The 26,924-nt window shown below is 41.2% G+C and overlaps 1 protein-coding gene across 7 annotated transcripts in view; it reads right to left on the reverse strand.

Moving 5' to 3' along the window:
* LOC137341209 (nuclear distribution protein nudE-like 1) overlaps positions 1-25,452 on the reverse strand; it is a 55,045-nt gene extending 29,593 nt beyond the window's left edge. For 5 of the 7 annotated variants that reach the window (XM_068004256.1, XM_068004257.1, XM_068004254.1 and 2 more), the window contains exons 1-2: positions 25,347-25,452; positions 7,691-7,788 (exon numbers count right to left, since the gene is read on the reverse strand). In XM_068004256.1, coding sequence (XP_067860357.1) covers positions 7,691-7,776 — 86 coding nt within the window. In that variant the 5' untranslated portion in view covers positions 7,777-7,788; positions 25,347-25,452. The remainder of the gene's footprint in view (positions 1-7,690; positions 7,789-25,346) is intronic. The other 2 variants (XM_068004260.1, XM_068004259.1) reach the window with 1 other exon arrangement.
* Positions 25,453-26,924: the final 1,472 nt, after the last annotated feature.

Raw genomic sequence — 26,924 nt, forward strand, 5'->3', positions numbered from 1 at the left:
TCTGAAATTTCCCAAGTACTTAAAAAAAAAAATTGGGATTTGACAACACCCCATTCAGAGTCTTTCAGCACAATTTGAGGCAGAACAATGATGCAGTCCACGCCTTTAACACAGCTCCAATAATTCAGTTTTGAAAAAAAAAAAACAGGTACTCTAATACAGGCTCATTATTAAGGCTACCTAAGGATGTAGAAGTAGAGCTGTTCCAGTTAGGCTGGATAAGAGCACACAAACCTACACTAGACTTTAGTTCAATTTTGTATGAGCGTGCACTGTACAACTCAAAAAGGTAAAAATTTTGCAATTTAAAAAAAAATTATAGTCGTAGCAAATCAGAGAACCAGAGGGGATTTATTAAGCTCCTGGCCAGGTTATCCCGAACCAATGAGGCAGATCAAATTTACACTGGCACTATTACAGCACCCATGAATTTGGAAGCCAACTCAGTCTCTCAATCACAGCATTTTTATCGTGCCCTAGCACAAACATATCGGGTGTCAGCGTGGTCTGATGGTCCAGATAGCACTGGCAGGTACCTGGAATATTAACAATTGTGTGACCTATTAGCAACAATATGCAATAAATATTGTAATTTTCAGGTTTATAGCGTTATGTGACAAAGCTTTTAGATAACATCTAATGCTACTAGATTCACACACATTGTCTTGATAGTAGTGCAAGCCAGATGCCAGTTTAAATCAATTGTTTAAAGGATAGGTAGTTCTCCTCCTACCCCCACCTATCTATCTTAGCTCCACATCCCGTTGCTAGGCACTAGAATCATCCTCCCAGTCATCAAATACAGCTCTGGAAAGCTATAATTGCTTTCATTATCCAAATTATAACAGTCCAGTTTCAAAATAAAAGAGAGGCTATGATAGCCAATAATTCCTGAATCTCTCTCAAACAAAAAGATTACTGGCCGGAAGGGGAAACTCAACACTATTGTCCACATTTTTCTGCCAATAAATTACACCAAAGATTCAAATGCTGCCTTCAGTTAGTTACTCATGAACACCTACAGATTGTATCCTCTTGATGACATTCTAACAAGAGATTCATTTGAGGAATTTTATTTATCGGGAAAATTTTTTTAAAATAAATATTGCCGTCTATTATTAACTTGTCTAACAAAACTCTAACGTGTAAAACTTATCTAGATCGAGCCCATGCTCTCTTGGTTGGGACCTCCTCCCCATTCCCATCCTATGCACCAGAGGGAGAAATGGTAAGTAGTCAACTAACTTACAGACCTAAAAAATGTACATACATGCAAACATTCTGAGCCAAAACACTACAGCTAAACTAAACTTTGATATTACATCATTGGGGACAGTTACCCATAAATAATGACTCCTGACAGATGTGATACTATAGGATCCACCCCACAGTGGTACATTAGCAGTTGGCAAAGGATCAGCTTTACAAGTAAACAACTGAAATTGACACCTTTTTAAAAAAATTGTTGTATTTTCTGTCAATTTGCTCCTCCTTTAATACATTACATATTTTGTATTTGAAGAAAACTATTTGAGATTTGTTCTGGTTATCAAACCTCCTCCTCACAGGTTTTGATTATCACAGAAAAATAAGTAAGCAAGCAAGCAGGTACATACAATAGCTTATTCAGTAATGTTCCATATGTTAAGCAGGAACTATGCAATCCAGAACTAACTATTTTTATTGTGGGCCACACAGTAGCACTCACAAAGCCCTCTGGTTATAGAATGTGGTTTGCTGAAATAGTGGTATTTGTAAGAGGCCAAAGCTCATTATATATAGTACAAATGGAAAAAAATCTTACATCAATGCTCAACTGAATTAAACAGTATTAGCTGGTTGAGATCAGTCAAACAAAATGTTAGTAGACATGATCTGTGCAATCAACTGTGTGCTATCACATGACTCACGTGACTGCAATACATTTAAAGCCACAAAATGTGGCACTTTGTGGAATTCAACAAAAAGGATTTTTCAATAATCCTTAATAAAATTTCAATAATCCTTAAAATAAGGAACTGTGATGCATGCTAATTTAAAAGATCTCAGAAAAACAATTTAAAATGAACAGTAAAGATAGCAGACTAAGTTATGTAATATAGAAGTAGTCGACATAATGTTTGAAAAATATGATTATTGAAAATAAAATATGCTTGAAAAATAATGACCCATATCTTAAATTTTCCAACCAGTGCCTGCTTGATGGTCATTTGAGGGAAGCATTATTCAACTTTGTAGAAATATAATTAAACTAAGAGTAAAACGAGCAGGCATGTCTGGACAAATCCAAGATGCAAATTCTTGACCCATTTTATCTGTTGAATAATAGTAAATTAGCAATGCAACAACTTGCATTTTCTTAGAGCACCTTTAATGTTAAAAACATCCCACAGTGAATCACATAAGTACGATATCAAGCAGTAACAGAAGATACAAGAGAAATGAGTGAAGGCACAGTTAAAAAGATTTTGAGGAGGCTGTTATAAGGCAGGATGAGTAGTACAGCGAAGAGATTTAGGGAGGGAGTGGCTGAAGGATCTGCCACCAATGGAGCAGCTGAAGGAGGCCCAAGCGTCAGAGGACCAAAGAGCGAGAGCTTGAAAGTAGGACTGGTGGAGGCTGCACAGATACTGTGGAGCATGGCCTTTTGAAAAACAATTTAATTAGGCCATAAGGCGAACAGTTAATTCCTAGAAAACAAACAAACTTATCTGACAATGCTGTCATAGTTTCTCATGCAGCACTGGGAAAACATATACCATACAATCCTTATGTAGAACATTTAGTCCAGGTGCAGTACATCCCCTGCAGTCTGTCTTATTCTCACACACACACACACACACACACACACACACCCCAAATGTCATAGCTACTTAAGGTAGGGTTCAGCACCTTTGTATGCACCAATTAGTTATATGGCTGTTCTGAAAATTTGGGAACACTGTTTTGCAGCCACTAATAATGTTGTACGCATTCAGATCTATAAACAAAGAGTAAGAGCTACATAAAAGTATTTTCATGGTCTTTGAACTGTTTACCTCACAGATAGCTTTACATTAAACACTACAAAGCCCTTCTGGTAGCAGCTTATGCTATCTTTCAATTTGTGTTGACTTAGAGAACACATGGTAGAATCTACTTACTGTCCAGGCTGACTGATCAACATTTTGACAAACTGCTACAGCAGCAACTAATTGATCAATAGTTCTATAGTGTTATTGCAGAATAGTTTATTTCAAACACTTGTGGAAATTACTTTAAGGTTGTTGGTCCGTTGTGTCTGAAAAACAGTATTACCTGCAATAGTCTAAAAATGGACCTTCCTGGCAACTGGTCTTAGCAAGTCTAGCATCTACACATTTGCTTGCAGCTGGCTGAGAGAGACCCAAGCTTCGGATTCAGGGGCACTAGCTGGGCCTCGTACAATGTAAAAGTAGCTTGATATCAATCATGATGGTGGTAAGACCTTACCCACCATTTCATCAGTGAATTACTTGCGAGGTTTTTTTTGAAAAAAGCAGCAAAATTGGTCAACAAAACCACCCTGATGTAGAAGCAGTCAGGAGATAAACATACATGGCAGTGTTATAGCTCCTGGGACTCTGCAGCTAAAAATAGAGTATTCTGAAGCAACTCACCAAATTCTGTATCACAATTTTGTCAATTCTATAGCAAACTTACTTTGCTGGATAAGCAGCTTTAGAATTTTGAACTTTTTTTTCTAAATGCACTTCGATTCAACACTGACAAAACATAGCATTTCCATGGAATAAAATCAAATCTGATGTCACTCCTATTCAAATCATGTGATTTGATCACAAGAGATTCTATGCACTAGTAGGCAAAAAAACCACTCAACTTGCCAAAAATAGAATCAAACACTAGACTCCACCAGTACATATTATGTGGAACATTGTAGGTTGGAGTGTGGTTCACAGATAAAAATAAATACTGAGACCAAGATTATATTAGACCAACCATTCAAATCTTGTTTATAAAAAGTTATTTGTTCTCTTGTAAACCTACTCAAACATGCCAACCTAGTTCCTCAGAAAAGCGGACAAATAGCTTCAAAATAGCTGACAACTCAAAAAACAAAGTACAGTACTGTGGAACCTCATTAATTACAACTGCTCGGGACAACCTCACAAAATTGCAATAAAATCGAAATTTCTAAAAAGCCCTAGGCAACAAATAAGGCTGGTCTGATGTATAACTACCTTTATTTGCCTAAATTCCATACATTCTCTTACAAGGGGGAATATAGTATAACATCTTAAAAAATAGGTATAACATAGAAACTTAGAAAAATGAAGAAAAATACTTACATCTCATGAGTATTTTTTATGTTGCAAAGAATTCTGTGATTTTTTTTGTTGAGAATCAGAAGCCATCAACCTGGCATCCAGTGCATAAAATTCATCAAACGTTTCACTATCTTTTGACTCGATGAATTGAGGCAGAACACACTGTACATAATCTACCTCTCTAACTTTTGGAATTTTCAGCTCTGGCACATCTTCATTTACTTCCTGTGCAGCCTCTGTTTCCGAGATCTTTAGAGAAGAAACGATTTCTGAATCAGTCATCTTTCTGCAGATGTCACGGTCATCATCCACAGAAACAAAAAGGCCTAACTCCAACTCACCCAAATCGCTAGGAATCCCTTCATCAATCTCCAAACTTCGACAATGGTGTTTTCCTCGCTATAAACCAAACTTCAGCTCTTTTGTGTTTAAATCACCTAAGCAGGGCTTCATTAACATTGGCTATCTAACTCTAGTGCTTTGTTTCCTTTCCCGGTTTTCATTTCTTTCCCAGTCCTTCAACATGTCCACTTTTCTTTTCAGAATTCTAGAAACCAGAGTTTCAGAAATCCCATGCTTCTGTGCGACTAGATTTTGAATCCTCAATTCCTTCAAATTCTTCAAAACATCCAGTTGCTCGTGCAGTGACAAGTCACGGTGCTTTTTTTGTTGAGCCATCTGGAAATTCAACTTCCACTCCTTCCCTCACCCACACAACACTAACAGGTGGAAAACAGGGCAAACCGGTTCTTTGTTCGTTGGTCAATGTGCCTATCAGATTGAAAGCCTCAGGTGCAGTGACAAGTCTCGTTAAAGGGGGATTTCTATGTGCCACACTTGGATATAAGTGGGAATTTCAATAAAATGAACTTTTCACAATTAAAAGTATAGGGGAAAACAGGACTTTAGAATTGTTTGCATTAAAACAGGAATTGCAATTAAGCGAGTTGCAAATGAACAGGAACGACTGTGCAATTGAAAAATAGCTTTGAAAAAAGGCTTTTTCTAAGGCCGCTGAATAAGTTACATTTCTTTATTTATCACTGGATTTCTTCTTATATTAGTGTTTTGGGATCACAATTCAATTTGTTAATTGGAGTTCTGAACGTCATGAAGACAGATGGAGGCGAGTGACTCACCTCCTGACTCCCCAAAGCCTTTCCACCATCTACAAGGCACAAGTCAGGAGTGTGATGGAATACTCTCCACTTGCCTGGATGAGTGCAGCTCCAACAACACTCAAGAAGCTCGACACCATCCAAGATAAAGCAGCCCGCTTGATTGGCACCCCATCCACCACCCTAAACATTCACTCCCTTCACCACCGGCGCACTGTGGCTGCAGTGTGCACCATCCACAGGATGCACTGCAGCAACTCGCCAAGGCTTCTTCGACAGCACCTCCCAAACCCGCGACCTCTACCACCTAGAAGGACAAGGGCAGCAGGCGCATGGGAACACCACCACCTGCACGTTCCCCTCCAAGTCACACACCATCCCGACTTGGAAATATATCGCCGTTCCTTCATTGTCGCTGGGTCAAAATCCTGGAACTCCCTTCCTAACAGCATTGTGGGAGAACCGTCACCACACGGACTGCAGCGGTTCAAGAAGGCGGCTCACCACCACCTTCTCGAGGGCAATTAGGGATGGGCAATAAATGCCGGCCTTGCCAGCGACGCCCACATCCCGTGAACAAATTAAAAAAAAGAACAAAAAACTTTGGAAGTAATACAGCTCCAATAAGCAGTAAGAAGTATTCACAACAGCCCACTCAAAGTCACCGAGCAGACTGACAACAGAAAAAGGTAACCCAGATGTAGCAAAAATGCACTGAACATGCTGCATCCACAGCTCCTCAAGGCGCTGTAAAACCATTACTCCAAGTAACCACACCCAGGCAAATCTCACCATGAAGTCAACAAGCAATGATTATACATAAGTTGAAATTCCACACACATCACCACCTCCACAACAAATCATGCAGCAGAGAGGCTCCTATGTAATTTGTATGCTTGTTCCATAAAGGGACATAATACACTAAGTCTGTAGACTATACACAAAAATTCAACTTACAGCTTCAGATGTCACAGGTAGTGATGCACCTTCAGATGAAATGTGCTTGTACGTGACCATGCACACTAATTTAAACTAAACACCATGTAGAGAACACTGCACCTCAGTCTGCAGCCACTCATTCTGTCTACCTATTCTGCAGAACCCAGAAGTCTCCCACAGGAAGGATCTATGCTGAAGAGTTGGAACCTACAAAATAAATACCTTTTTGGCATTTTTCTTGTGACACATACTATCTCCAAACACATGTCTGCCCTTCACCCAAACGTGTGACTCCCGATCTGCCAATGGGTTTCCCCAAATCTTTCCCTTCAACCTTGATCTCCATCAAGTTTTCACACCCAGACCAAAACGTGTCACATTTTGCATGTCAGCCAATCAGATTTGAGCCATCCCCAAATCTGCTGTTTTCCAAGTATGCACACGAACTACACAGACGAGGGTCAAAAAAAGCTGATGTCTGCTGCAAATGCGCAGGATTGGCAACCGTGGTTTAACAACGGACAGCTTCAGGTGGGGAAATCAGAAACCTGTCAATATGTTAAACTTTATTTCCTTTCCCTGCACTGGGTATGGAGACCTTAGGAATCTCCAAAGACCTGACACGTACATACGAATATGCACACATACCAAGGCACATGAACACCCAATAGAAACACATACACAAGCATCTCCACACACCCACATGTGCATACACAGACAACAGATACATACATACCTGAACAGACACATTTACACACATGTGCACACGCACACTGCTTGATTCGACACCAACTATTATTGGTGAATATGAAGTGGTGAATAATAGAACAGTATTTGAGATGAATGTTTTCCAGAGCAAAACAAAAAAGTATCATCTAGACACAAAGAGCAAACACTAAGCCAAAGTCAAAAAATTTCCTTTCCCAAAAGTACACCAATGGGTATGATTGGGCCAGAGGCCATTTAATGTTAATGCAAGCATGCAGGTAAAATGGGACTTTGCTGCCTAACTGTGCCTCCATATACTTCAACAAAAATATGAAAAGTGTTTTGTCTCACGCAGCCTATATTTAAAGTTCTTCAACGTTTCCCTCAATAATTGCTACAAAAGTACTGGAGGAGACATCTTTAAAAGTTTCCAGCGCTGCTCAGAGAGCCCAAGAAACAGCGAACTTTGCCCCAAAATGCATCACATCTGACCTACTGTGCACTTAGGAAGATCCATACAAGCCAGCAATAGCAGAATCATTTCACTGGCCTGTACAGTGCAACAATCGAGACAGGTATATATTTAGATAAAATCTAATACATGCAACCAGTACCAACCTGCTCTTATATTTCAGAGCCAGTTCTTTCCAATACACAACTTTTTCTTCTGCAGTTGCTAATTCTGGGTTTTCCTCACTATCCATGATGAAATGGACCTAAAAAGGGCAAGAAAACATCATTATTAATTTCAGCTCATAGCACTTGCCGGAACAAAGATTAAGAACACAACTGCTCCCACATGCTGCGGTGACCAGAAAAGTCAGCACAAAAGTCAGTCTCAAGGAAATTTTTTATTCTCATGAGCCTGAGAGTGAAACCTATAGACTTTAAAAAAAGATTTCTTACATTCCGAATTAGAACAAAGCATTGTAGTATTCAGAAATTAGTTACCTTTAGTAGATTGAAACTAACTAAAACATTTCAAGTTTGTAATAATACCACATAAGGCTGTTGAAATTTTAAGGAAGTATACCACATTATACATAAAATTGAACTCAGATACCCTCCCCGGTCATTTACCGTACTGTACAGTCTGTCATATGTTAAAGAAATAAATCTGTATTTATTCTTAGCTTTAACACCATGCCTTCTATGAACCCACCCTGTCCTCAGCCAACATCTATACACTCACTTCCAGCAGGAGTCACTATGTAGTGTTTAGAAGCAAGAACCCGGGATGATTCTCCCCTCCTCCAAAATCAAGAGATGCGCTAGCCAATTGTAGCTCTACCACCATTGCCCCAGCCAAAATAATCTAATTCAACTCAGATGAGGGATCTCATTTAGGACCTTTCTGCTACAAATGACTCACCTACTCACTGGATAAACTTTCAGAGCTATCAAGGGAACTTGTCTAATACAGTATTAATCTAAATTTGCAATCAATTAAAATGTTTCTTAGAAACAATGATGGATAACATTACTAAACAGTTCTCTGCAGCCCCATCTCCAACGTTCAAAGCAGTAGTCCTGATCAACCTTGAAGCTAACACTCTAGTTTGATTCCACCGTCAGATTTTTAAAAATATATTTTTTCTATTTTTAAATGTAGAACTTAAAAATACAAATTCTTTTTTTAAAAAATGTTCACTTTTTTCCAGAAAGGTTCCACTTGCAAAGATGTTTGAAACCAGGCAGCCACATGAGGTCACAGCATCAAATTGGATCAAGTTAGCATTGAAGAAGGAATATGATGGAAGAATCCAGCATCACTTTCTTTTTTTAAAAAAAACACTGGTCATCTTGGAAATGGCACAAAAAGAATCCTGCATTAACTATCAATTGGTCTAAAACAAAATCTCTGTAGCATTTTGGAACCCCATTTATCCAGAAACTCACCACAAATAGAATTGCCAAAAACAAAATGAGACAACACCTCACATTGAATCTGCAATGCTTTTAAATGATCATGGACTGAAGACAAAACAGGTTGTATGTGTTTAGTATGTATTATGTAATAAGAAAGGGAATCAAATGAAAGAACAGGTTACTTTACAACAGCAAATTGGAAAATCTGCTCAAGGTGCAGTCAGGAAAATTCCTACTGTAAATACAAAACCTTTTCAAAAGGTTAAAAGTAATCAAGACACAAGACTGAATATACAGATCATGATAAGTAAGTCTGTTGGTGTGGTATACTATTGTTTTGGTTACAAGAGCCTTTTTACAGGGCAAAAAGTACCCAGAAGTGTGGGAGAGAGGGTGTTCCTCTGCACGAGTGTGAGGATTCTTCACTTCTCAGTGGAGCAACTCAGTTCCCTTAATAAACTTTAATATTTACTGTTCCGCTATTCCTACCCAATCTCCTGGTGTCAATAAGAAATTCTGACCAAGTTTTCAGGGTGGTTTTATTAAGTCCATTCCCCACATGCCTATCAGCATAGGTGAACGAAGTGCTCCAAGTAGTCAAATATAAACTCATTCACAAGTGAGAAAGATTAGAGAATACCAAGTAGAATAGACCAAAGGCTTCATATAAATGCACCAATTAACAACTGTTGAGTGTCTAGATTATGTGAAAATTCTGAAGTGGGGCTTGAAACCACAACTTCTGCCTCAGAGGTGAGAATTTAACCAGGCTGACACTAGTAATTTAACCAAGAAATAAACCAAGTGCCATAAACTGTCTTAATCCACAAATCTGATGCTCTAGGTACACCATGTAGCCCAATATCACAAGATAGTTGATTTAAGCAATGTAATTTATAATTCAGGAAATTTTGGCTCTTCTGCAACTTGGATGTGATAGAGGTAGAGGCATGAAAATACATTATTTCTGTACTAAATGGTTGCTATAGGAGTTGACAATTCTGGCTATGAAGCATTGAACACTGACAATCAGTTTCATAGAGTCATAGAGTTATACAGCACGGATAGAGGCCCTTCGGCCCATCGTGTCCGCGCCGGCCATCAAGCCCTATCTAATCTAATCCCATATTCCAGCATTTGGTCCGTAGCCTTGTATGCTATGGCATTTCAAGTGCTCATCCAAATGCTTCTTGGAGAAGCAAGGATTAATCAGGGATAGTCAACATGGCTTTGTCAAGGGAAGATCATGTCTGACTAATTTGATTGAATTTTTTGAGGGGGGTGACTAGGCTTGTGGATGAGGGTAACGCAGTGGATGTGGTATACATGGATTTCAGTAAGGCCTTCGATAAAGTCCCGCACAGGAGACTGGTCAAGAAGGTACGAGCCCATGGAATCCAGGGTGCCTTGGCACTTTGGATACAAAACTGGCTTAGTGGCAGAAGGCAGAGGGTGATGGTCGAAGGTTGTTTTTGTGACTGGAAGCCTGTGGCCAGTGGGGTACCACAGGGATCGGTGCTGGGTCCCTTGCTGTTTGTGGTCTACATTAACGACTTGGATATGAATGTAAAAGGTATGATCAGTAAGTTCGCTGATGATACAAAAATTAGTAGGGTGGTAAATAGCGAGGAGGATAGCCTCAGTCTGCAGGACGATATAGATGGGTTGGTCAGATGGGCGGAACAGTGGCAAATGGAATTTAACCCGGAAAAGTGCGAGGTGATGCACTTTGGAGGGACTAACAAGGCAAGGGAATACACAATGAATGGGAGGACCCTAGGCAAGACAGAGGGTCAGAGGGATCTTGGTGTGCAAGTTCACAGATCCCTGAAGGCGGCGGAACAGGTAGATAAGGTGGTAAAGAAGGCATATGGGATACTTGCCTTTATTAGCCGAGGCATAGAATATAAGAGCAAGGAGGTTATGATGGAGCTGTATAAAACACTGGTTAGGCCACAGCTGGAGTACTGTGTGCAGTTCTGGTCGCCACACTACAGGAAGGATGTGATCGCTTTGGAGAGGGTGCAGAGGAGATTCACCAGGATGTTACCAGGGCTGGAGCGCTTCAGCTATGATGAGAGACTGGGGAGATTGGGTTTGTTTTCCTTGGAGCAGAGGAAGCTGAGGGGGGACATGATTGAGGTGTACAAAATTATGAGGGGCACAGATAGGATGGATACTAAGGAGCTTTTTCCCTTCGTTGAGGGTTCTATAACAAGGGGGCATAGATTCAAGGTAAAAGGCGGGAGGTTTAGAGGGGATTTGAGAAAGAACTTTTTCACCCAGAGGGTGGTTGGAGTCTGGAACTCACTGCCTGAAAGGGTTGTGGAGGCAGGAACCCTCACAACATTCAAGAAGCATTTGGATGAGCACTTGAAATGCCATAGCATACAAGGCTACGGACCAAATGCTGGAATATGGGATTAGATTAGATAGGGCTTGATGGCCGGCGCGGACACGATGGGCCGAAGGGCCTCTATCCGTGCTGTATAACTCTATGACTCTATGAAACTGATTGTCAGTGTTCAATGCTTCATAGCCAGAATTGTCAACTCCTATAGCAACCATTTAGTACAGAAATAATGTATTTTCATGCCTCTACCTCTATCACATCCAAGTTGCAGAAGAGCCAAAATTTCCTCCAACTGAACATCAGGTTGATCAAAGCCATGATTTTCAGCCCCCTTACCACTGACTGTTCCTCTCCCAGCCACATGCTCAATTTGAAACAAATCACGTGAACTCCTGGTGCCTTATTTGACCCAAGGCCTAACTTTAAACCAAAATTGCATTTGTCACCAAGGTTGCTTACGTCCACCTCCACCTCACCCCCATCACCAAAACCCTAATCTACCTCTGGACTCTATTTCTTCAACATCTTCCATGCTGGCCAGTCTCCGACCTTCCAAAGTCCAACTTGCTCAAAGCTCAGCTGCCCATATCCTGCCCAAAAGCAAGCTCAACCACCCATCACTCTCATCCTCGCTAACCTACACTAACAAGAACATAATAGATAGGAGCAGGAATCGGCCATGCAGCCCCCCAAGCCTGCTCCGCCATTCAATAAGATCATGGCTGATCATCTACCTCAACTCCACTTTCCTGCCCTATCCCTTGATTCCCATAGTGTCCAAAAATCTAGCGATCTAAATCCTGAATATAATCAACGACTGCGCATCCACAACCCTCTGGGGTAGAGAATTCCAAAGATTCACAATCCTCTGAGTGAAAAAATGTTTCCTCATCTCGGTCCTAAATGGCCAACCTATCTTACGACTATGACCCCTAGTTCTCGACTCTCCAGCCAGGGGAAACAGCCTCTCAGTATCTAGCCTGTCAAGCCCTCTAAGAATTTTATACGTTTCAATGAGATCACCTCTCGTTCTTCTAAACGCCAGAGAATATAGGCTCATTCTACTCAATCTCTCCTCACAGGTCAACCCTCTCATCCCAGGAATCAATCTGGTGAACTTTTGTTGCACCCTCTCTAAGGCAAGTATATCCTTCCTTAGGTAAGGAGACCAAAACTGTATACAGTACTCCAGGTGTGGTCTCACCAAAGCCCTGTATAATTGCAGCAAGACCTTTTTACTCTCATACTACAACCCCTTGCAATAAAGGCTAACATACCATTTGCCTTCCTAATTGCTTACTGTACCTGCATGTTAAGTTTCTGCGATTCATATACAAGGACACCCAAATCCCTCTGCATACCAACATTTCTTGGTGTCTCACCTTTTAAAAAAATATTCTGCTTTTCTATTCTTCCTACCAAAGTGGATAATTTCACATTCCCCCATGTTGTAGTACATCTGCCACCTTCTCGCCCACTCACTTAACCGGTCTATAATCCTTTGCAGACTCTTTGCGTCCTCCTCCCAGCTTACTTTTCCACCTAGCTTTGTACTCGGTTCCCTCATCTGAGGCACTGATAGATATCGTAAACAGCTGAGGCCCAAGCACTGATTCTTGTGGCACCCCACTAGTTACAGCCTGCCAACACGAAAATGACCCGTTTATTCCTACTCTGTTTTCTCTCCGTTAACCAATCCTCAATCCATGCTAATATATTATCCCCAATCCCATGAGCCCTAATCTTGTGTAACAACCTCTTATGTGGCAACTTATCGAATGGCTTTTGAAAATCCAAATATACTGCATCCACTGATTCCCTCTTATCTACCCTGCTAGTTACACCCTCAAAAAACTAATAGATTTGTCAAACACAATTTCCCTTTCATAAAACTGTGTTGACTCTGACTAATCAGATTATGATTTTCCAAGTGCCCTGTTACTATGTCCTTAATAATAGATTCTAGCATTTTCCCGAAAACTGATGTCAGGTTAACTGGCCTATAGTTCCCTGTTTTCTCTCTCCTTTCTTGAATAGCAAGGTTACATTTGCTACCTTTCAATTCACAGGGACCATTCTAGAATCTAGGGCTTTCTGGAAGATCAAAACCAATGCAACCACGATCGCTACAGCCACCTCTTATAAAACCCTAGGATGTAGGCCATCGGGTCCAAGGGATTTGTCGGCTTTCAGTCCCATTAATTTCTCCAGTACTTTTTCTTTATTGATCTTAATAACTAAGTTCCTCACTCTCATTAGACCCTTGGTTCCCCACTATTTCTGGTATTTGTTGGTCGTCTTCTGTGAAGACAGATACAAAATATTTGTTTAATGTCTCTGCCATTTCCTTATTCCCATTATAATTTCTCCTGCCTCTGCCTCTAAGGGACCCATGTTTACTTTTGCTAATCTCTTCCTTTTTACATACTTGTAGAAACCCTTGCAATCTGTTTTTATATTTCTTGCCAGTTTACCCTCATTCAATTTTTTCCCACCTTTAATCAATTTCTTGGTCATCCTTTGCTGGTTTCTAAAACTCTCTCAATCCTCAGGCTTACTACTCTTTTTGGCAACGTTGTAAGCATCTTCTTTTAATCTAATACTATCCTTAACTTCTCTAGTTAGCTAGGGTTGGATCACTTTTCCCATGGAGTTTTTATTCCTCAAGGGAATATACATTAGTTGAGAATTATGAATTATTTATTTAAATGTTCACCATTGCTTATCTACCATTATATTTTTAATCTAATTTCCCAATCTACTTTAGCCAACTCGCTCCTCATGCCTATGTAATTGGCTTTGTTTAAATTGAAGACCCTAGTTTCAGACTTAACTACATCACACTCAAACTCAATATGAAATTCTATCTTATTATGATCACTCCTCCCTAGAGGATCCTTAACTATAAGATTACTAATTAACCCTGTCTCATTATACAATACTAGATCTAAAATAACCTGCTCCCTAGTTGATTCCTCAACATATTGTTCGCGAAAGCATTTCATGAACTCGTCCCCCAAACTACGTTTGCCAATTTTGTTTGCCCAGTCTATATGAAGGTTAAAGTCCCCCACAATTATTGCAATTGTTACATGCTCCTCCAATTTCCCAATTTATACTCTGTCCAACAATTTCCTGATTTATACCCTGTCCTCTGAGCTCCCAGTCCCCAGTGAACTGAATTTTAAATCCTCGGCCTCATCTTCAATCTCCCCGCGGCCTCACCTCACCCAATCTTTGCAATGTCTCCAGCCTCACTCTTCAGTCCTCTGACTCTAACCTTCTGTGCAATCCCTTCCCCCCCACCCCCCACTGCTCCACCAATGGTGGAACAGATGTCAGTCACCGCGGTGTTACTCTCTGGAACTCTCTCCCTAAATCCCTCTGCCTCTTTAAATTCTCTCTCTGCCTTTAAAACCCATCTTTTCAACCAAGCCGTGTTTCCCGCCATGGATCTGAGTTTTCCACATTAAAAGGTGCTATATAAATGCATGTAGTTGTTGCTGAGTAATCTCTTGAACTTCAATCTATATTGCTACTATATACCTAGAAACGATAGGTGCTATTAGCAGATAAATGTTTACTGCGTTTGTATGATACTGTACTCCGCTATCCACTACAGTGAGGGAGGCATTAATCAATTTAAGATAGTGGTCAAAAGAATGTCATGCAAATTCATTAAGCATCTGTCCAATAATATTGGCAATGGTAATTTCATGGCATTCTTGTTGGTTGGAAGATTAATTCCACAATATACTTCGGCTGAAGATGAAAAGTTTTAACCTTTTCAACATCAGAGGAAGATGGTGCTATTCCTGTGGCACTTGCTATGAGAGAGTAATGATCTGCACTCTATTATAGCAATATATATTCCCCATAGAACATGCTGAAATCAGTTTCAAATTATTTCTTTATGAAAACATTAATTTCATCAGCACAGTAGGATCATTTATTAGTAGCATGGAATACACTGAAAGTTCCTAATAGCTACTCTAGCACAAAAACACACTCAAAACTAGAAGTACATCCAATAAAGTTAAAACATGTATGGATTATTTAAACATTATAATGGCGTAAATTTAATGCAGAAGCAAGCATTTAGGGTTCAGATGATAGTGAAAAACCATTCAGCATTTGTTCTTGCAGTTTAAACCACTACATGAACCATTTGATTAGATTACTCCCCAGATAATCATTCCGAGGTATCCAATATTCTCAATGTTCTAGGCATGCCTCATTTTACCTCATTTTTGCAGCATCACAGATTACTGTGAATGTTATACAGTGATGGGAGCAATATTTTGAACCTGTTACCGTAAATTCTTACAAAAGCAAAATACTGCAGATGTTGGAAATCTGAAATAAAAACAGGCAATGCTGGAAATACTCAGCAGGTAAGGCAGCATCTGCGGAGAGAGCAGAGTTAACTTTTCAGATCGATGACCATTCGTCAAAACTGGTCATCGACCTGAAAGGTTAACTGTTTCTCCTCCACAGATGCTGCCTGACCTGCTGAGTATTTCCAGCATGGTCTGTTTTTATTACCGTAAATGATTAGTTTTGTGAAACCCTTTGCTTAGGAGAGGCTGCACTGTTCGGTCGCTGCTTAATTTACAATTTGTATGCCACGTTAATTAAATGACAAAGAGACAATACAGGGACACCGAACAAATGATCTTCACTGAGACAGTCCCACTCAAAACAATCAAAGCAGCATTTCCGGCCATTGGCAGTGTATTCGGTATATCACTACACCAGTTTTACAACGTTACGTAAAACCTTATCAATAGCCATCTAACACAGCGCAACATTTAAAATGCAGAAACTCCTTTCTAGATTTGAAATTTGGTATATTCCATATGTTGGTGTATTCAATAAGCAACTAGACTTTTTTTAAATATAAAAAAGCATCATTTATCTAAACAACAACATGCCCTTATCTTGCACCTTGAACATGGTAAAACGTCCCCAGGCGCATTATCAAACAAAATTTGACACCGAGCCACACATGGAGATATTAGGACAGGTGACCAAAAGCTTTGCCAAACGAGAGTCTTAAAGGAGGAAAGGTAGAGGGGTTTAGGGGGGAATTCCAAAGCTTAGGGCCGAGGCAGCTGAAGGCACAGCCACCAATGGTGGAGCAATTAAAATCAGGGATGCGCAAGAGGCAAGAATTGGAGAAGCATAGAGATGTCAGAGAGCTGTAGGTTACAGAGATTGGGAGCGGCGAGGCCACTGAGGGATTTGAAGACAAGGATGAGGATTTTAAAATCGAGGCATTCCCGGACCAACGTAGATCAGCAAGCACAGGGGTGATGGGTAAACAGGACTTGGTGCAAGTTAAGATATGGGCAGCAGAGTTTGGATGAGCTCAAGTTTACGGAGGATGGAAGGCGAGACAGGAGAGCATTGGAATAGTCAAAACTAGAGGTAACAAAGGCATGGATGAGGGTTTCAGCAGCAGATGAGCTGAGGCAGGGCCGGAGATGGGCGATGTAACGGAGGTGGAAGTAGGTGGTCTTGGTGATGGAGCGGATATGTGGTTGGCAGCTCATCTCAGGGTCAAATAGGATGCCAAGATTGTGAACTGTCTGCTTCAGCTGCAGACAGTGGCCAGGGAGAGGGATGGAGTTGGTGGCTAGGGAATGGAGTTTGCGGTGGGTGCCAAAGACAATGGCTTCGGGTTCACAATATCTGGTTGGAGGAAATTTTTGCTCATCCATTCGGACAAGCAGTGCGACAAATGAGAGAAAGTGGAAGGGTCGGGAGAGGTGGTGGTGAGGTAGAGCTGGGTGTCATCAGCGTCCATGTGGAAACTGACGTCGTGTTTTCAGATGATGTTATCGACAGGCAGCATGTAGATGAGAAATAGGAGGAGGCCAAGGACAGATACTTGAGAGACTCCAGAGGTAACAGTGCGGGAGCGGGAAGAGAAGACATTGCAGATGATTCTCTGACTACGACTGGATATATAAGAATGGAACCAGACAAGCGCAGTCCCACCGAACTGAACGACGGAGGAGAGGTGTTGGAGGAGGATGATGTGGTCAACAGTGTCGAAGGCTGTAGGCAGGTAGAGAAGGATGAGGAAGGATAGTTTACCACGGTCATAGTCACATAAGATGTAATTTGTGACTTGGATACGGGCCATTTCAGTACTGTGGCAGGGGTGGAAACCTGTTTGGAAGGATCAGGTATCAGATATAAGCATTTGCATACATATATAAATCGATAAAAAAGCACGAAAGACAGCGGCTCAACTAATGATCAGCAAACTTAAAACCACATGTAAGCTATTGTACAACACCAAATTATTATAAATCAGCAGGAAAGGGTTTTGGTGAGTGGTAGTTGACCAAATGTTTCATGTATATTAAAATCACATTGAATGGCAACAACTGTTTACTCACAGAATCATAGAAAATTTACGGCACAGAAGGAGGCCATTCGGCTCATAGTGTCCGCGCCGGCCGAAAATGAGTCACCCAGCCTAATCGCACTTTCTAGCACTTGGTCCGCAGCCTTGTAGGTCATGGCACTTCAGGTGCACATCCAGGTACTTTTCTTTAAAAAATGAGTTGAGGGTTTCTGCCTCTACCATCCTTTCAGGCAGTGAGTTCCAGACCCCCACCACCCTCTGGGTGAAAACATTTTTCCTCAGCTCCCCGCTAATCCTTCTACCAACCACTTTAAATCTATGCCCCCTGGTTATTGACCTCTCTGCTAAGGGAAATAGGTGCTTCTTATCCACTCTATCTAGGTCCCTCATAATTTTGTACACCTCAATTAAATCACCCTTCAGCCTCCTCTGTTCCAAAGAGAACAACCCCAGCCTATCCAATCTTTCCTCATAGCTAAAATTCTCCAATCCTGGCAACATCCTTGTAAATCTCCTCCGTACCCTTTCTAGTGCAATTACATCCTTCCTGTAATGTGGTGACCAGACTGTACACTGTACTCAAGCTGTGGCCTAAGCATTGTTTTATACAGTTCCAGCCATTACCTCCCTGCTCTTATATGCTATGCCTCGGCTAATAGAGGAAAGTATTCCATATGCCTTCTTAACCACCTTATCAACTTGTCCTTCTACCTTCAGGGATCTGTGGACATGCACTCCAAGGTCCCTCACTTCCTCTACACCGTTCAGTATTCTCCCATTTATTGTTAACTCCCTTGCCTTGTTTGCCCTCCCCAAATGCATTTCCTCACACTTCTCTGGATTGAATTCCATTTCCCACTTTTCTGCCCACCTGACCAGTCCATTGGTATCTTCCTGCAGTCTACAGCTTTCCTCCTCACCATCAACGATATGACCAATTTTTGTATCATCTGCAAACTTCTTAAATATAGGGGGCATGATTAAGTCCAAATCATTAATATATATCACAAAAAGCAAAGGACCTAATACTGAGCCCTGCGGAACCCGAATGGAAACAGCCTTCCAGTCACAAAAAACACTCAGAGCATACCTGGCATAAAAGTAGATTATTTCATAAACTGAAAGAGGGAACACTAGAAGCATTGGCAAGACTGCACTTAAGAACATTGGCTGGAATTTTTTGCTTCGGCACATGCCAGCCAGCAACATGCCATACGTTAAAGTGAATGGGCTGAAAATCAGGGACTGGGGGATACAGAGGGAGAACTCCTGTGCCTTTGTGTGTAGTTTTTATAACTTTCAGCATATTAAAAAGAGTAACACATGTCCCATAGCTGTTTCCCCAAAGAAAGAAAAATAATAAAAAAGGGAAAATGTGGCTCATGGGAAACTGCATTCAGAATTATTATATGCTAACAAGTGCTTTGCTATTTTTAAGTTTCATACATTTTAGAAACTGTACATAATTTTGTTAATATATTTGTTTGTAGACTTCAGTGCTTTGGGGAGTATTTCCCATGGAGATAAAGGATTAATTAGAATAACTGTCAGGTGATGAGGCACCCTGGATCTTGGGTGTTGATGTCATCATTCCGTATCTGGCAGAGAACAGCACACATCATTAGACCATCTGGATTAGTGTCAGGGAGGAATCTGTGATGCTGCATCTTCTTGTTTTGACCATCATCTCACTAAGTAAATCCATAGCATCAATTTTCAAAGCAGTGCAACTTTCTTCTCAACTTGGCTTTCAGTGGCACATCAACATTATTGTTTGCTCATATATAATGCAGTCAGTTTGCTCACACACACAGTTTGCTGATGTGCCTGGTTTTGCTCTACCCAACAAGCTTTTTGTATCAGTTTAACTAAAGTTGTAATTAATGCATGCTCTACTGCTACCCATCAGCCCCCAGCTCCAATCCCCAACCGAAGATACCAAAAAAATCCCTCAGAACCCCAATAAATTCAACAATTCAATTTTGACTTGCTTAATTCCTAATCTGTGCTTAATGTAGTACAATCATATCCAGTTTGAAATAGTATACTCTTACAACCTACTGAAGCCAATTTGAAGCTTTTGTTTTAAAAAAATTCCAACTCGCTAAGAAACTATAATCAAGATGATTACAACAGGTTAAAGCCTGTACAGGCATAATACTTATTGTCATTATTCACACTTAGTTAATCCATTTTAACAAGCCCTTATAAGATTACATTTCCAGTTGTGGGCTGGATTTTGTTGTAATCGGTAAACTTGCAATTGCCGATAAACTTTCTACGAGCTTTTGCACAGCAGGTTACTGTCAACGGGACTGTCATTAAACATGGCGCCCTCTACAGGGCATCTGGGACCTGTGCGAACAGGGCAAGCAGCTGTGTTCTCCTTAACCAATCAGATTAAAGAATCGCTAATAACAACAGTCAGAACCAGGAAGTTTAAGTTAGAATAGCAATGTCAAATCAGGTACAGAAAGCGAAAAAGGCTGAAATACGAGACAGAGGTAAAAGAAAGTACCAAAATGTCAAACAATAATTAAAATCTGAAGGCATGATACTCAACATTTATAAAAGTTAACATTAAGTGCCAGAGAGGTTGCTTGGCAGTAATTAAGACTTACAATACGTAGCACGTCAGTGGTAGCACTCTCGCTTCTGAGTCAGAAGGTCATGTGTTCAAAGCCCACTCCAGACTTGAGCACATAATCTAGTCTGACACTTCCATGCAGTACCGAGGGAATGCTATATTGTTAAAGGTGCCTTTTTGGATGAAATGTTAAACATCTGTCATCTCAGGTGGATGGAAAAGATCAGATGGCACTATTTGAAGATGAGCAGGGGAGTTCCCCCAGTTTCCTGGCCAATATTTATCCCTCAACTCATCACGCTGCTGTTTGTGGGACTTGGCTGTAAGCTGCTGCAACAGTGACTACACTTCAAATGTTCTTCAGTAGCTGTAATGTGCTTTGGGACGTCCTGAGGTTGTGAAAGACATTAATACACGCACTTCCTTCAATAGAAGAAGAAATCAGAAGACTTTAGCTCAGAATGCAACCTGTAGAAGTAGTACTCATCTACTCTGCTAACTGTATTGTGATGTGGAGATGCCGGTGATGGACTGGGGTTGACAATTGTAAACAATTTTACAACACCAAGTTATAGTCCAGCAATTTTATTTTAAATTCACAAGCTTTCGGAGATTTTCTCCTTCCTCAGGCAAATGTTTCAAGAGCTCCTTGAAGCCTACGCATTTATACATATTGAACAATACATGGTGTTTACAGACTGCCCCTGCAACTGCAGTTGCAGGGGCAGTCTGTAAACACCATGTATTGTTCAATATGTATAAATGCGTAGGCTTCAAGGAGCTCTTGAAACATTTGCCTGAGGAAGGAGAAAATCTCCGAAAGCTTGTGAATTTAAAATAAAATTGCTGGACTATAACTTGGTGTTGTAAAATTGTTTACAACTGTATTGTGAACAGCCTAAAACAAACCACCAAATGAGATTCGAAATGTCATCTAAGGGGGAAAATATACAATAATAAAGGGTCCCTTTGCCCTGAATTTGTAAAGTCTCAGTTGGTCAAGCTTCAATGAAGATATGATTTATGATCTATTGTATAGGATCACTTTCCATAGAACCTTTTATTTAGCCCTATTAACACAACATACTGTAAAGAACAAAATATTTAATTCAAATATACCACTGATAAAGGTTTTCAACCTATTAACCTGTACTAATCTTCACTATGCTATGTACATTCAGTTTCAATATTTTCATAGTTGTCCATTCAACATAAACAACTTAAATCCTCCTCTTGAACAGCTGTGTATTTCATTCATCTGCACCCTGCAGCTGTGACAGATATTCAGCGAAGTGACACTATAGTGAAGGGAAAATAGTGACCAGTTGTTCTCATCTACTTCAATAAAACACTGCAGAAGAGAGCATATAGTACAATGAAACATAATATTACATTGTAAATTACAGCAAACTGAAAAATGAAACCTACTCAAGACAAAATAACCTCCACAACCAACGATCTAAGCAAGATTAATTAAAAAGACGTCATTTAGAATCTTTTTAATTCTCAGCGCTCTTATTTACTTTACACTATTGTTAGTGGGTTAGCATAGCAATGCGAGTTCAAATCCAGAACAAACTGAGGGTTGAATGTGCTCTCTTGGCCAACTGCAAGGGTTCAATATGAGTTAGTAGTTCCTTGTTGGTGCACGTACACAGCATAAAACTATACACAATTCGGCATTAAATTAGAGTTGAAAACAATATCTGTCGCAGTAAGAGGTATTCTGGTATGATAGCTTATTATTGGGATGTGGCTTTTACTTTACACTTTGCCCATACTTTCCTATGCAAGAATGCTCAAAAAGGTGGAAAAATGTTCAATTCTTTATCTTCATAATATAAAATTCAAAAAGCAAACCAGAAACCCACTGTTAAATTTTTTAATTTTGGGGAAAATCAAGACACAGCACTAGAGCAGGAGGTTGAATCCTCCACTCAGCTCTAAATCTAAGCCACATTTTAAAAGGAGGGAAGATACATAATTAGGTGAAACGTTCTTTTCAGATTGCAACTGAACATCTGGTGGAACCCTGCCAAAGGAGTCAGGACTGCAGGTCTGCAAGTTGGCCATCCCTTTGGCAGAGTTACTGTCAGCAACAGAAGAATGGGCCATACTGACGACATAGCCTACTAATAACAGGAAGAGAAACTAGGCATTCATATTCTTGCTCTCCTCAAACAAAAATTAAGATTCTACTGAAAATATTAGTGATGTCACAACATTAAGTATTACTTCCCATTTTTACAAGATTCACCACTTTACACATGCAACCTTGCACATGTATGACATGAAACCAGGTATGCCAAACATCTCAATGCTAAGTCTAGCGTCACTGCATTTAAACAGAGGTATGTTTATGAAATCGAGCTAGGTAGTCAAACCAACAATTCAATTCCAACATCAAAAGGGATTACAAAGAAAATACAGTGGAGTTTCATTTATTCACATTCCAATTATTTGCCTTTCCAATATCCATCAGAATTCTTACGGAACAAAGCCTGGCACAAGAAGTCACCTTAATGCAAACCACATAGTGGTTTTTCTTATTTGTATTTCATCTTTTCTTGGTGAATAAAACTACATAATGTTTCTTTTCTTTAAATTGTACGTGCCTTCATTCTCAAGCCTAATGCACTGCTGTATGATATATGAAAGACCAAATTATGGGGACTCTTGATTACCTGCCACTTTCCATTACCACTGGAACCTGGCTATTGGGGGGGGGGGGGGGCAGAGGGTGCTCTCCACTATGGTGGATAAGGAGAGCCCCCACTAAAACACTTTAAAGCTCATATGACATGACAAAGTGGAAACTTAGAAAATGCTACAGATTTTTGCCTTGTAAACTTAATAAAAACAAGTATAGATTACTTTGCTTTTGCAAATTTCAGAGCTTAATCCTACAATTAACAATTTTCACTACTTCCCACAACTTATTTTGCTTTAAAATACTTTTATCACAAATACAAATGAGAAAACAGGCTCAAATGTTTGCAATTTATACAACAACATTCACATTTATCCCCACTGACAATAAACATATTACAACAATATTTAGTGAGCATTGATGAAAGCCAAGAATCACGTAGCAGCAACAGAATTATCTCACAGCACAATTAACTCAACTAACTCAGACAAAGAATTAGTTGTGTTAACCAGGATTCAGGAAATAAAATAACTGATCTGGGGACATGAAGGCAATTTGAAAGATACTGTACAGGGGTTCTGATTATTGGTGATTGCATTTTTCTTTTAATGTTTGTCAGTAATGAATGGTGCAATTTCATCACATTATTAGTAAAACAGATTTATGAAGAATGTTTTTAAGTTTGAATGCTGGCTAGCCTCGCTTTAAACAGGCTACCATACAGACCTGACCACACAATACACATTATTTTGCTACAGTAATATCGTAGACTATTCCACCTGTAGTTTAAATTTGCTATTATCATACTGACGCTCTTAGGTACTATGGCAAAAATGGAATAAAGGAAAGTGATCAAATCGTTTCAGCCAACATTATCAGTTTGACAAAGGACAAGATCACATCAGTAGAAAGTTGCTGTATGCTTTTACAGCTCGTGTCTATCAAATCACAGATTATGGTTGGCATCCTGGCCAAACGGGAACTCAGGTTGACAACCTATCTTCAGATTCTGTCCTATAATCCTTCAAACCACATAGTCAATTAAAATAAAAATACCTTATTCCTGTTTATTAGTGTTGCTACAGGAACTGATTTAGAAAATTGAGATTGGGACACAATCTTCCGCTCCGTGTTCTAAATGTAAAATGGACCACAGAGAACTAATTAATGAGCTGCACGACGCCTCTAGGCCATTGATGGAGAATCCCTGAACTAAAGTCAAACAATTATCTTACTCTCATGCCAAATACAAGACACTCACAATTAAATACGTGGGGGCTAAGTATTCTATACTATGGAGTGCACATAAAAGACATCTAACATGTGTGCTTCAGTTCATTTAATCACATACAGTAAATGGAAAATTGTACATAATGAGGTTTAACAATAAGCCTATGAAAAACTCACAGAAACTGTCTACATATAAATGGGAGTGAACGGGAAGTGATTTTATACATTGGAATTCTATGTTCCAAATTAGCTTGGTTTAGATCACCGATAAATGGAAGCCATAACATGACAAACATCTGTGGCTTTGTGGTGGTTTCCAATGGAATTAGATAGTGCTTGAAAACAAGTTCCCATACCCAACTTCTGGAATTCCATGACAACGCTGTAAAATGTCATCAATATAACTTTTAGTGCTGCTATCGCTCTACAATCAGATCAAAAGCCGGGGAAAGGAGATACTCTAACTGTAAATAGACCAACTCACGAGTGGCACAGCCAAAAATAAGCCGGTGTAGAATCAGTGTTTATACTTTTATTTCCAATGTTAAAACGGTGCCTATCGCCTTCCCGCCAGGCGTTTAACACTGGCTGCGAGTGGAACCGAAACCCGGCGGCCACGCTCCGGTGCGAGCCGTTGCTGAAAGCCCGAAGGGTCGGGCAGCCGCCGACATTTCCCGATAAACACGCCAACAACACCGCTGTGATCGACAGCTGAGCCGGCCAATCGAAAGAGAGAATCGGCCTCCAGCAGCCAATCGGCAACCGCCTAAAGGGAGGGTCTTAACCGAGGAGCGTCAGGTTAAACTGGATTCCCCCCTCCCGAGACACCGGGCGGGTAGAAACCCCATCCTGGACTCTATCCCCCACCACCCCACCACACACACTCCCTCCTCAGTAGAGAAAGAAGCGCGATCGCGTCCCTCAACGGGGTAAACGCCGAGTGTCAGGGAATAGGCGACCGCGGTCGGTCCCCACATAAAGAGGACGTGGCAGGTCCGCTGGCAGCGGGAGACGCTCACCGGCAACACCGGGCATCGCCAGCCGGCCGGGTCCTAGTCCGGCCCTGGCCTCGGACCGGCAACACCCGGCATCGCAAGCCGGTCGGGACCGACCCCGGGCCAACACCGACTGGCCTGGGAGGTTTTTAAAAAAAATTTTAAAAACACACACAAAAAAAAATCGGTATTCCGTTCGGCGAGCTCCTACCTACACATTTCCGACACGAAGCCGCTCCTATCGCCGTTAGCACCTCATCATTATCATCACCATCTTTCCTCCTCCTCCTCCTCCTCCTCCTCCCAGCCCGACCCCGGCTCGGTCTCTATAACATACAACTCAGCAACGGCAGCACGCCGCTTCCGGTCCGAGCGTCACTTCCGTGCCCGCTCCCGCTTTCATTGTGCAAACCAAAAAAAAAGCGCCGGCGAGCGGCCACGAGCGTCATCACCCGCCTCGCGGCCACGAGCGTCATCACCCGCCTCGCGGCCACGAGCGTCATCACCCGCCTCGCGGCCACGAGCGTCATCACCCGCCTCGCGGCGGCGTCTGTCACTCAGCCCGCGTCACAATGATCAGATCCGAGGGAGAGATTGCGCCACACTCTCTCCCCCCCCCCCACCTCAACCGGGATCTTGGGTTCATGTCACGCTACACGTTACTCCACCAGCGAACAAATGTTATCTGTTTTTAATATAACGGGTCAGTTGCTGTCTTTTCTAGGTTTCTACCTCTCTATCTCTGTTTTTTTTTGATGTGGAGATGCCGGTGATGGACTGGGGTTGACAATTGTAAACAATTTTACAACACCAAGTTATAGTCCAGCAATTTTATTTTAAATTCACAAGCTTTCGGAGATTTTCTCCTTCCTCAGGCAAATGTTTCAAGAGCTCCTTGAAGCCTACGCATTTATACATATTGAACAATACATGGTGTTTACAGACTGCCCCTGCAACTGCCCGTTGCCAAGGCAATCACCGTGTTCAGACAGAGAGGTGTCACCTGCAGAACCCCCGAATACACATTCAACAAAAAAACAAACAGGGAAAAAAAACAGAGAAAAAAAAACACAGAGAGAGGCAGAAACATCCGGAAGGCAGAGAGAGCCAGCAAATGACCCATTATATTAAAAACAGATAACATTTGTTCGCTGGTGGGGTAACGTGTAGCGTGACATGAACCCAAGATCCCGGTTGAGGCCGTCCTCATGGGTGCGGAACTTGGCTATCAATTTCTGCTCGACGATTTTGCGTTGTCGTGTGTCTCGAAGGCCGCCTTGGAGTACGCTTACCCGAAGGTCGGTGGATGAATGTCCATGACTGCTGAAGTGTTCCCCGACTGGGAGGGAACCCTCCTGTTTGGCGATTGTTGCGCGGTGTCCGTTCATCCGTTGTCGCAGCGTCTGCATGGTCTCGCCAATGTACCATGCTCTGGGGCATCCTTTCCTGCAACGTATGAGGTAGACAACGTTGGCCGAGTCACAGGAGTATGAACCATGCACCTGGTGGGTGGTGTCATCTCGTGTGATGGTGGTATCTGTGTCGATGATCTGGCATGTCTTGCAGAGGTTACCGTGGCAGGGTTGTGTGGCGTCGTGGACGCTGTTCTCTTGAAAGCTGGGTAGTTTGCTGCGAACGATGGTCTGTTTGAGGTTGGGTGGCTGTTTAAAGGCGAGTAGTGGAGGTGTGGGGATGGCCATAGCGAGGTGTTTGTCCTCATTGATGACATGTTGAAGGCTGCGGAGAACATGGCGCTTGTGATCCGCTTCATCATTGTGATCCGCTTCAT

Source organism: Heptranchias perlo, chromosome 23, assembly GCF_035084215.1.
Source record: "Heptranchias perlo isolate sHepPer1 chromosome 23, sHepPer1.hap1, whole genome shotgun sequence".
Taxonomy (NCBI): domain Eukaryota; kingdom Metazoa; phylum Chordata; class Chondrichthyes; order Hexanchiformes; family Hexanchidae; genus Heptranchias; species Heptranchias perlo.